At 35.5% G+C, this 12,739-nt stretch overlaps 1 protein-coding gene across 5 annotated transcripts in view; it reads left to right on the top strand.

Moving 5' to 3' along the window:
- STX18 (syntaxin 18) overlaps positions 1-12,739 on the top strand; it is a 72,604-nt gene that overhangs the window by 39,695 nt on the left and 20,170 nt on the right. For 3 of the 5 annotated variants that reach the window (XM_052780485.1, XM_052780484.1, XM_052780486.1), the window contains exons 3-5: positions 9,691-9,806; positions 10,914-10,991; positions 11,095-11,161. In XM_052780485.1, the coding sequence (XP_052636445.1) occupies positions 9,691-9,806; positions 10,914-10,991; positions 11,095-11,161 (261 nt within the window). Of the gene's footprint in view, positions 1-6,228; positions 6,396-9,690; positions 9,807-10,913; positions 10,992-11,094; positions 11,162-12,739 lie in introns of all 5 variants that reach the window. The other 2 variants (XM_052780488.1, XM_052780487.1) reach the window with 1 other exon arrangement.

Here is a 12,739-nt window from a genome sequence, read left to right as displayed (position 1 = left end):
TGACATACAGTGAATGCTGTCTTTTGGGGAAATATATTTGTGTGGGGAAAAACGCTCACCGAAACTGCCTGGCCTTTGTCATGCTGTCATTTAAAGTGGGTTGATCTGCCACCCTGGTTATGCATAGGGAAAGAGGTGTTCTGCAGGTTTCTGGGACACCATTTTATTTTGAGATTTGTGGTTCAAACCCAAAACTTTTAAAATTTCAACCAGATGTAAAATTGGAAGAATGTACAGTGTGTGCAATACAGAATGCATCCCACTTGGGATGCATTAAAGAACTGGGATGCACTTTTTATAAAGATGCCAATGAATTTCTCCCAAGTGAAGTTTCCACTTTAAAGAGAATGTCAGCAAGTTGTTCTTGAGGTGACAAAGGTGGATCATTGTGGCAATGCCCTTCTTGGGTGGAAGCGTGTGGAGTATCACTTAAAACAAATATATGTCTTTTTTTCCACAGTCATCTGAGAAGCACACAACTCACTTGGTTGTTTTGGTTTGGGGTTTGGTTTGGGGGGGGGTTGGGGCAGGAGTGTGTGTGTATATATCCAAATGGAATAGTGTAGGTAAGCTTTCCCTTTTAAAGGATCTTCTGAAATTTCACAATTTCCTGTGTTGTGTTTCTCCAGTCCCTCAACATAACTGCAGTATTGCATGGGGTAAGTCAGGCCTGTCTGCGTTTCAGTTCTGCCACAACCTGACTAAAGCTAAGCTGTTGCTGCAATTAAGGTAGAGAAAATACAGTCTAAAGTCATCTTGGATTGAAGACACTGAGTCCCAAGTCAACTTAATACCTTTCTCCAAAAGGCTTTACAGATACCAAATAGGAGCGTTATTGAGACAGATATCCATCCTCCAGAATACAACAGGAATAGATGAGCTAACTGCTGTTCCTTAAGTTCAGTCCACATTGGAGGAACAGTCTTTCTGAGAAACAACTTCTATGCCTGAAAGGGTCTTTCATAGTAATAGCCATACTATACAATCAGTGGTATCAAAATGTGTGCCTAAGTTGCCAGAAGACTTCTAGCGCCTGTTTTTGCCTCCCTGAGATTCTAAAAGCAGTATTTTCTTGGTTCAAAAATAAAACACAACAAAAAAAAGAAGATTTTGGCATGTATTATAAGTGTAAGGCCATGAGAGCTATTTGTAGTCAGTGCTGGTGAAAATGAAGCTCGGGGGGATGGGCGTCAATTCTGTATGCAAGGTGTATGAGGAACTGCTTTTCCAAGCAGCAAGCAGAAATGGTGTACAGCTATGTGTTATGACTAGCTCTGTGCTTTTCAGCTCCTGTTGGAATAGGTCATGAACAACACTAGGTGGAGCTACCAATTTAATACTGAAATAACTGTTTTTACTATGTGAAAACTTCGTGTGAATGCATAGGCTGAGAAACTGCAAATAATTGCAGTAAGAGCAAACAGTCAGTAGCAGTTAAATTTTGGGTACCATTTGTATTTTAACAGTAGTGTGCATAAAATTGAAGTGATAAGAGGAGTAAGAATTTGGCCAAGCTATTTTGGTTTTTAAAAGTTTTTAATGTTCTTTTTGTAAACTCTATTTTAACCAGTTATCATTGTAATTCTCAGTGATTTTTACCTCCCCACACCTTAGGTATTAACTATGGAGAGGAAAAAAGAAGTGTCATTTCCTTTATTAAACCATAAAATAATCCTCCAAATCTCATCTGTGATTGCAGTTGATCCTGTCCTTAATGGTCAAACTTATAAAATAGTACTGTCAAATTCCATACTAGATTGCTTATGCTGTTCTACTTTGTGGATGCAAAGAGGATCATTGGACTTTCTCTACAACACATGTTTTAAGGAAAAATAATAAATAATGAAAACACTGAATGAGTAGCAAAGACTGCATGACTCATGTTGTTATTGGTTACACCTACTAAGGGAAGGACCAATAACTTTATATGTACCATTGCTTTTATTTAACATTAGAGCCTTGTTTTGAAGAAAAATAACTTAAATTATTTTAATTATTTTCTTGCTGGTTTCATATACACATTTCAAACCTAACAAAGCCCTTTGGATGTCACATTCATGATCAGTGAACACAGTCAGTGGCAGGGTATTTTATAAGAAACGTGTAGCTAAATCATGGGACGTTGCATCATCATTGTTTCTGCTAATAGTATTTGTCTCTGAGCTGTCACCTGTGGTGGTGTTAACTGTAGTCTCTCTCCAAGAATTTTTGGAAAGAAGTGAAACTCAACAATCAAGAAATGCTTTATGACATTTCAGAGTATTTGAAAATTCATTAGTTTCTATTGGAAAATGCTCTGACAATACTCAAAAACAGCAATGGTAAACAGTATTTGGGTATTTGTTCATATCTGGTTTATGGCTTATCTCAAGGACTTCCTCACCAGCTTTTTCAAGTGGGCTTATTAAGCTTCATAGTGGTGTTTAGAAAGCACATGTGGGGGATAGTCCTTGAGGCAATGTATAAGAAAAATAAACAAGGACTTTTCCTTAAAACAGAACTGATGAACTTTTTTTTCTTAAGTTTACTAGATAATCACAAAAGTAATTTTCAATTTATGAGTAAATATGGTAAACACCTGACATATATTAAAACATTATCCCTGCTAAATTGTGATCTTTAAGGACTTTCCCAGCAATGTTGCATTTGGCTAATGTGTATCTTTAGTGAGTTAGTGATGCACAATACCTTTTTTTAAAAAAAAAAAAAAAAAAAAAAAGGGAAGAAAGCCCCTTCCTGACTCTATAAAGTCTGAACATCAGATTCTTCTCTTGTAAGTGATGTGCTGATGAGACTTTATTGACTTTAGTGGAATAATTTCTCATTTATGTTGCCATAACAGAAAAATGAATAGTACCTTTTCTTTTTTCAGTTCTGTAGAAAATGAGCTGTAGGGGTAGGTGGCTATTTCTTTCATTTCCCTTTGGTCATAAACTGGTCAGAACAAGTTGATCACTCTTCCTGGAAAGGAGAAGGCAGGGACTCTTGGTTCCTGAAGGTGTTAACAAGATGTGGGTGCTTTTTTTTATTAAGCAAACCGTGATCATTCCTTTCAGATGAGGATTGTTACTCACCTTCCCATTTTTAGTGTATGACTGCTATACATTCTATATATCCTTTCTCTCAGTTCATTTGCTATAATGCATTCCTACATTGCTTTCTGTGCTGTGTGAGATCCGATCTTCAGTCTTTGGTAAATTGTCTGATGTTTCATCTGTGAACAGCTTGTGCCTTTGCTTTTCATCATCGGCTCCTTCATGTTTTTGATCATTGAACCACCAAGACAGTTTGTATGTTTGTGTTAAATATAGTTTGAGGAACTAGCTGTAGTGCCCTAACACTTGGGAATTTGAGATGGTCCTCTTGGGATTCCTCCACAGCCTCCAGTTTCTCTGAAGGATCTTTCAAGGTTTAGACAGTTTAAAGACCAGTATTTATTCCTACTGTTTTAATCAGACATTGGAAAGGAATTGAGAGAATTCTAGATTTTTGACCACGGAACACCTCATACTTAAGGAAAATCTTTGAGAGAAGAGCTTTCCATCTGGGATTATTAGACATCTAATTTATTGTCTTTTGCAACTGCAGAGATACTGATGTAGTTCATCAGTGTAGCGTAGGTTGGTTCTGAGTAGAAATGATGCTTTTTCCACAGGAAAGGCTGGATGGGTGGCTTCTGATGTGTCTTCATTACATGCTTCTGAGGTCCTTCTGTGCAGTTAAGTGTTTAAACATTTCATATGTTGCTTATTGCAAATAATATACTCTGAAAAAATTCTTAACAAATTATCTTTCTGTCTTAAAAAATAATGTTGGTGCCCAGTAATTATGCCTTTTGCCCTAGCATTTATCTCCCTAGTAAAGCTGGAGGAAAAAAAAAAAGTCAACAAATCACGTAACGTGTTTGCCACCTAATAGAAAATCGTTGAATGCTTACCCTGTGTTTTGTGGAAAGTGTTCCCTTGGCTTAACCAATAAAAAGAAAAGAAGTAGCCATTAAAGGACTCTAAAAATAGTGTCTTACTGGCTCCTGTACAATGCCAGACTTCTTTCTTGTCTTGACTTAATCATGTTTTTACAAGAAGCATGGCTTTGTTATATGAAAATAGTAAAACATGTCGATGATCTGTAAGGACTTTCTTTGTGGAGGAGTATATAGTATTTTTCTGTTCTCCAGGGAATTATTTTCAAATTATTTCTCTTCTATTGTACTAAGTTCATATATCACATTTTAGAAATAGTAATTCTTCCTAGCAGCATTCTGGATTTTCTCTGCAATATTTTACAAAACAAAAAGTACTAATTCAGGTATGCCTGTACTGCCTGTTCTAGTAGCTGAAGCTTCCCCACAGACCTAAAAAAAAAAGTAATGTTTTAAATATGTTGTTGTGGAATGTTTTGTCATTTGAATAGACAAGTTTTTTACCTTGAATTTATGTCAGACAGCATGTGGATGCAAAAGGCAGTAAATTAAAATGCACAAATTGTAATAAATAATGTTTAAATTTAATAGTTAAATAAGAAATAAAATAATTTAAAACATACTGGATGCCCAAAGGGAAGAAGTTTAAAAATGTCTGCTGTATTTACAACTAGGGTTATACATACATGTACATATGGGCATATACCTATACACTTGTGTGTGTGTAAGAGTGTTTATGTATATATTTGTAAGGCAATATCTGCAGGTGGTAAGTTGGGCATATCTCTGCTAAAACAGTACATATTGATATTTTAGGACTCGTTTATTTCAGCTTATTGCTTCTCTCTCTTTTGTAATACATTGTTGGAAGAAAATCAAGTTTTTCTGCTTGATTTGGTGTCTTTATTGAATCAGTAAGCAGAAAATATTTTATGCACCAGCAGAAAGAGTTACTAATTCCAAAAGCTGCTGTAACGCCTCCATCAGCTCTGATTCCTTGTGCTTTGCCAGCAAAATAGATCATAGAAACGATAGGCTGGAAAGAGCATGGCTGACACATTCAAAAAGAGAATGACTAGGTCATTCTACCACTGTGTTTTGCTTGGTCTTAAATATTTCTTTCAGTAGAGATTCCATATCCTGCCTTTGCTTTTTCCTGTTTCCTTATCCATGCTACTAGAATTTTGTTTGTTTGTTTACACTAACTTATTTTGGTTTTCCTCAGTCTCTTCTAGAATCAACAATTACAGTATATTTGGGTTTTCATACATGTTCTTCTCAACCTTTGATCATACTTTTTTCTTCTCCTTTGGACACTGTCCCAGTAGGTGTTGCAATGAGGTGCTGAAATGAAACAAAACTCCAGCTGAGGCCTTGCCCAAAGCTAAGGATAGCAGAAAGATTACCTTTCATTCATAATGGATTATACTGCATTTATGCATCCCATTATAATGATGACTTTTTATGCAACAACGTGTTGTTGTTATGTTAGGTTTGTGATCCAGTATGATCCCAGATGACTTTCTGAAGAACTGTTCCCTAATCAGTTGTTCCCCATTCTCTGTGGGTGCAGATAATTGTTCCTGCTGCAACAAAGAGCCTCTGACCTTATTCGAATTCTTCATGTCATGTCTCCAAGTTGGCAGTATTGTTTTGAATTGAAGTCTTGTTCTCTTGATACAGTTTTAATTTGCTTAGCTTTATGCCTCTGCAAATTTAATAAGTGTATACTCCATTCTACTGTCTGAGTTGTTAATGAAAGTATTAAATAGCGTCAGATTCAGGACAAACCCCTGTGGAACACAACTCAGTGTGTCCTCCTCTTTTGGTATATAACTACTCCAAGTTCAGCTTTTCAAACAGTTTCACATCCATATGGTGCTTGTTTCTTCTAACTCATTTATTCACTGATAGCTTATGAGAATGTCATGTGAGATGGTAACAAAAGCCACACTAAAGAGAAGATATATAGCCATGATTGTTTTTCATCCATCCATAACACCTGTTACTGTATCCCAGAAGTAAATTACACTGTGTATGACTTACTCTTGATTCATATTGGCTACTGGTTATCTTTTTATTCTTTCATAAGTGCTTAAAAATTGTTTGATTATTCCTGTATTTTCCTAGGCTGAGTGGTCAATAAGTCCTCTGCTTTTTTTTTTTTTTTCCCCCCTTAACCCTATTTATTAAAGATAGTTGCTACGCTTCATCTTTTCATCAACCTAGCAGTTGCTTATTCCCCTAGTTCTTGGCAGTGAGGATACATCCTGTCATTTGATGCATTTCCTATTTTTTTTTTCCAGGGCCTGGTCTCCTGTTTCTGCACACTGTATGGATGTGCGTACACCCTGGGCTTTTCTGGAAGTCAGTTAGTTCCCTTCAAGAGTATACCTTTGGCACACAGATAGGAAGGATATATACTTCATCAAGTTTACCTTCAGCGTTATCCCAGGAGGCACTGCACCTTCAGGTACACTTGTGCCATGACCTGGTTTGCATAGCACTCTTTCTCATACAGTCATTCACTTAGCATCCTGTTATTAATATATCATCTGACACTTGTTATTACTGATGAAAAATCAACAAATAATTATGGTTTCTTTTTTGTTTTTAAAAATAATGGAGGTACTAAATTGGGCCCAGATGATTTAGAAGCAGTAAGCTAAAGGGAATAGTAACTGCAGCTTACAAATGACCTTAGTGATGAAAGTTAATGCAAAAAAAAGCAAGAAACATCTAGAATTTATTCATACTCTGCGTATAATTTTATTTCTCTACTGAGTAACAACCTAACACCATATTCTTAGGTGTTTCTCTTAGTAATGTTTGCAGAGCAGTCTCTTGTCACTGGCATCCCTTGCCAGTTGTGTCTCATCCTGCACTTGACCCTTTTCTGATTGTGTCCCTATATGCTGTGTTCCTTTAGACTTGTCAGTAGCAATCAGACCTAATTTGCACTTTCTGTATTCTGCTTTTTGTGTTTTGAGCTAAATGAAGAGCTCATAAAGTAGCAAAGTTGATGTCTTACTGCACTGCCTATTCTTCCAGTTCATCAAGGGCAGAATTGCAAATTATCATAATGTAATTTCTATATGAAAACTACTAGTTCATCTGAATTCTTTTCCTTTTTAGGTTTCCCTTTTCTATGCAGTTTAACCTAATTTTTCTAGACTGTTGAAGTCTGCCTACTTGATGGCCACTGTCTTTATCTTAGTCTTCACCCACCTTAAAAATCACAAATAACCGAAGTTGCCTTCCAGCCCAAGTTTCTCATGAAGCTTCCTCCTATTGATTAGGATAAAAATCTATAAGAATTTCTTTTCTCCCTTTCTCCCTTCTTTATCTGCATGCATTAGCCAGTGCATGTCTTGGCTAATTCTTCTGATTGCTTCTGAAAAAAATGGTTTGACCTTTCTTGATTTAGTGATGTATCAGTCCATTGGTATGATGCTGCCACTGCACTTCTGAGCAAGTATTTGTATCTCTGACATACAGGACATAGCTGGATTTTCTTGTTGTTGTTCAGTTGTTCTTTTTTAGGTTTTTTTGTGGTTTTGTTTTTCCTTGGCCTGTTCTTTTTGAGTGAATGGTTCTTTTTACAGTAAGGGTGGAGAATGGTGATTAGATGGATTTTCAGTATAATCTCTTGTGGTGGGTTGACCCTGGCTGGACGCCAGGTGCCCACCAAAGCCGTTCTATCACTCCCCCCCTCCTCAGCTGGACAGGGGAGAGAAAATATAACAAAGGGCTTGTGGGTCGAGATAAGGACAGGAGAGATCACTCACCAATTACTGTCACAGGCAAAACAGACTCAGCTTGGGGAAAATTAACTCAATTTATTACAAATCAACCACAGTAGGGTAATGAGAAATAAAATCTCAAAACACCTTCCCTCCACTCCTCCCTTCTTCCCAGGCACAACTTTACTCCCGGATTCTCTACCAACCCCCCAGCGGCACAGGGGGACGGGGATGGGGTTTACGGTCAGTTCATCACACATTATTTTCTGCCGCTTCATCATCCTCAGGGGCAGGACTCATCACACTCTTGATCTTTCATCATTCAGAAGCTGCTTTCTCAGAGAGTGCAAATTAGAGTTACAGCTTAAAAGACTACTGATTACAGCTGTGATAGGGATTTTGCCACAAATTTATGAAACCTGTCTGTCCTGACCAATGGAGAGCAGTTCAGCTAGTAAAATATAAATGGAAACAGTATATATGGCTGCATTTCTGTAAGTTTTCTATAAGTTATAAAAAATAATTTTATAACATCTAGAATAGTTTTAACCAGAGGGGGGAAAAAAGCCCTGATATTTAGATGTCAAATACACGGCAGTGTTGGAAACAAGTAAAAGATAGAATATTACTTCTAGTTAGTTTGCCTTACTGTTCACTAGCTAATCCATGCTTGTGTACTAGCTGGCCAGTAAGCAGAAACTGACTTTCAAGCCAGATGAAACGTGCTGCTTTTTTCATGTGCGACCAGTCACATGGGATGAGAAAGAATAGATTTTGGTGTAATACTCAGGGACCTTAGAGTAGGCTTAAAACTTTGTGGAGGACATCTGAGACACCTGTGCTGATGGTACATTGAAGATGCAGGAAGAAACTGATGGGTTTGTATGTGGTGAGAGGTGATGAGATGGGATGATGTGAATTGGTTGTAGGCATTCCTGTGGCAGGGATTACAGCAGACACAGGGAATATTTGGTGTTATTGCAGTGATGTGTGTGAGATCTCTCTAAGGGTATCAGGCTGGCTTTTGGAACTGAAGATCCCTTCTTTTTCCTTGTATTACTGCATTAATATAGTTGCATTATACATACCTTGAACAAGTGGGGAAATCTTCACATATATTAAAATCTAAATTAAAATGAGGTTATGAGTTGGGTTTTCTTTCCTTTTTTTAAAAGCAAACATGATAGGCTGTAATGATTATCATCAGGAAACCCAGGATGAACATAGGATAAGCTGCTGTAGCAAAGTTTTATTATCCTGTCATCTATGGCTGTGGAAACACTGTTAAATACCTTTATACAGTATGCTTTTCTGGTGGTTATCTACAGTGTGTTAATATTTTACTGACAGGCCTCCATTTTTATTAATTTAGTAACAAAAAGATATATTAATCCTATTAGAAAATATTAAATACATAATGTATTATCTAAAATAGAAATAAACAATGGGAACAGGTTTTAATAAATCTTATAATCGACTTGATATTAAAAATGTGCATTATTTTCCAGTATTATTATTTAGTCTGGTTTGAATTCACAGATTTCATAGTTACAGCTACTTTAAAAATGAAGCTCAGTGTTTAGGATAATGAAAACATACATTTAAGTAAAATAAGTTTCAATTTTTTGTACTACTTTAAACATTTGAGCTATTCCTTTGTCTTACTTGTTTTCCTGGTTTTAGAATTGAAATATGCTTCAATGGAGTAAGTACTGAGGGTAATGATATATTTTTCTAGTTGCATTTTCTCCTTATCTGCTCAGTATTTCATTTATGTACAAGATGATAGGCTATATTGCTTTTTCTACATCTTTTACTAGTCAAAAAATATTTAAAAAAAACCTCTCAACTTTATAGCAGTGGCATTTTTATCACTGATAGTTATTGTACTTTTTACTTTTTTCATGAAAATCAGTGTTGCAGAAAAGCTTCTGTGGAGATGGTGAGTGGGAAGAAGGTCTAAGATGTGTACTTGTAGATTTTATGTCGGGGATTTCTTAAGTGACAGTTTGTCTTGTTTCTCAGCCATATTATGTCTGAGTATGTGAGGATGACAGATACAGAGCGTGATCAGATAGATCAAGATGCTCAGATATTTATGAGGACGTGTGCCGATGCCATTCATCAGCTGAGAACAGAAGGTAAACTGAGGAACTCTTAAATGTTTTTTCTTAGTTATTGATAAAGGTTAATATAATGCTGAATATTGGATGGTGAATCTGAAAGGCTTTTGGAAAGAGATTTGGTGAAGACTCATTGCCTTTTTGTTTGCATCTGTGTAATCCTATTGACTGATTAGTACTGTACTTAATTTTCTTTAGTGTTAGTGGAAGAAGAAACTAGAGCATAGAATTTCATTTATTTGTTCAAATACACTAATTAGCAAGTGTAAAAAAGATAGTCTTAAATATTTACCACTCGAATAGTAATTTAGCACTGTGGCACAGAGGCCTGAACCATAGCTCACTAAATTCAATGGTTGTGTCTGTCTTACTTGTCCATCTGTAAAGTATTACAAATACAATCTTTCCAAGTTTGAGATAATTAAATAACTTTAACAGAGTCCTGGTAAAGTAAGAGCGTTTTTGACAACTTGAGTAGGGGAATCATGCCTTTACAACACTATCTTATGAAAGTTCTAGAGAGAACTTCTGTTTTGCCATTTTCAAGTTGACTTTCTGTATGTGTGTGTTTTACCAATATACCAAAGATTTTCATCAGCTTTGAAATGCCATCTAAACATAGATGTAGCATTATTCAGAATCATTGAAAGTCAGTCATGCATGGGCACAACATAGTATCAAAATAAGAAATACTAATATATGTGAATTAAAAGTATGCTTGACATAATAAATCCCAAAGATTTCCACATAGTCTATACACTGGAGAATTCAAAATGTTAAGAAGTTAAATATTTTAAGGAAGTTAAATCTCTAGATCTGTTTTGCTATGCTTAGCTTGGTGACATCTATTCTTGTTTAGAAATTTAATTGACATAATATGACTCAGTGGCATATATGACAAATCAATAACAAATATTGTAAGACACTAGCTGTTTTCAGCTTGTTTTGTTGTAATTATTTGCTGTTTTACAGAACCTATATTTAAATATAGCTGTGTTTAAATACTAATATATAAAATCTTAATAGGCTCTTGAATATAACTTGCATATCAACTGAAAACGCAAACTTTCGTGCAATTCAGTAAAAATTTAAAAGATTGTGTTATATCTTTCTTATGTATTTCAGCACACAAGGGTGTCCAGTCTGCTCAGGTAAAGGAGCACAGAACAGCTGTCTTGGACTTCATTGAAGATTACTTAAAAAGTACTTAGTATTTATTGAATGGTTAAAAATGAATGATTGCATTTTCCAAGAGAGAAATAATGCTCTTCTAACCTGAAATTTTGTTTACTGCTATCTTGAACAGGAGTGTGTAAGCTGTATTCTGAACAAAGAGCCATACGAGTTAAGCGAGTGATAGATAAGAAGAGACTGTGAGTAGTGTCAAAATTTAGTTTAACTGTGCCTTTCATTTGTAGGACATTCAACAAAACTATTATTCATGTTTAGATTCTAAGGAGATTGTTTTAATGGAAATCTGTAGTTGGATGAGCAACTTTTGCTGTCAACAGGTACATTCCAGGGCTCTCTTACACTTCTGGCATGTGAAGTTAAATCTGTAAATGGCAGAGTGCCAATATAGTGTTGTACTTCTCACTTATGTAAATGATTAAAGCACCAAATCAGTAAAATGTGGGTTAATAAACCTGTTGGACTTCTACAAATGCAACAAAATATCTTTGTGTGTCCCATTAAGTAATATTCTGCATAAAATAATTCAGAATGAAATCTTGCACATTGGTAATATGTCTCAAAGATGCCATTTAGGATACCATCTGTTTAGGTACAAGAGATGTTCACTTCTCTCTCCCCGTCTCTTTTTTTTTTTTTTTTTTTTTTTTTTAAAGCCACTATCTTTCTGCTGAAGCAAGTGATTATGTTGTGAATAAATGCTACTTGAGATGGCAGGTCTTCATGGCAAGTAGAAACATGATTAAAATAAAAATCTTGAATGTAACTTCTTAACTGAAACAAAAGAGTTTCTGCTTCCTGTCATGGCATACATTCAGGCTGTTAATGTAGAGGTGAAAATGCCTAGAAGTTAAAGATCATGTGCTTGCTGGCTTTTTGGTCTGTTGTGATTTTTTTTTTTTTTTTTTAGTCAAGTATCAAAAAACATACTTTTTTCAGATTTTTTTCTGCACACTCCCTGGTGTAAGAATGACAGGGAGAATGAACAGGTTTGCAATTTATTTAATACCTGAAAGGCTTTCCATGTCTTCTCAGTCTGCATTATTTGAATTCTAACCTTAAGTTCCATTATGTACATTTTAATTTAAAAATAACAAATTCTAGAACATACACATCGATAAATAAATTCTTGAGTGTTTTTCAAAGACTTGATGCTGCTTTATCAGTTTGGTGTTTGGCTCGATTAGCTATTTACATTGAAACTAGAGAGATGTTTTCAGAAGTCCGTAAGTACATTTTATTCAGAGTGATTCAGCATGATTAAGCACAATTAGATTCACTCAAATATATCCTCCTAAGACACAAATAGTAGTACAAGCCAAAACCCAGTAAACAAAGTACCCCAAACCAGTTGTGAAATTTGGTAAGAAGTAATGAGAGAAAAGTAAGGCATTGGTATTTTTGTAACTCCTGTAACTGTTCAGAAAAAACATACAGAAACAAACTGTGTGATATTTTTCATGTGTAAAAATACATAACCTTATTGGTATTCTTCACACTAAAGAACTTCAAAGAAAGATAGCATGGTTCCTGCAGTTATAGAATTGGCTAACAAATACCACCTCTTCGGTTTGTGGTACTCTTATATTATTGTTTCCATGTGAAACCCCAGGTTCAAGATTTCTCAGATGACTACACAGAGAAAACAACTCAATTTGATGTATGCTAAACATGGAGCAATGAAAGAGCTATTTCAGAAGTTAAGAGTACAAATAAAGAGCAATAAGGCATTAAAAAATAATCAGGAAGATGCAGTCCTT

The sequence above is a fragment of the Harpia harpyja genome, chromosome 2, assembly GCF_026419915.1.
Source record: "Harpia harpyja isolate bHarHar1 chromosome 2, bHarHar1 primary haplotype, whole genome shotgun sequence".
In the NCBI taxonomy this organism is placed as follows: Eukaryota; Metazoa; Chordata; class Aves; order Accipitriformes; family Accipitridae; genus Harpia; species Harpia harpyja.
The sequence above is the reverse complement of the archived record's forward strand: the minus strand, read 5'-3'. Positions and strand labels throughout refer to the sequence as shown.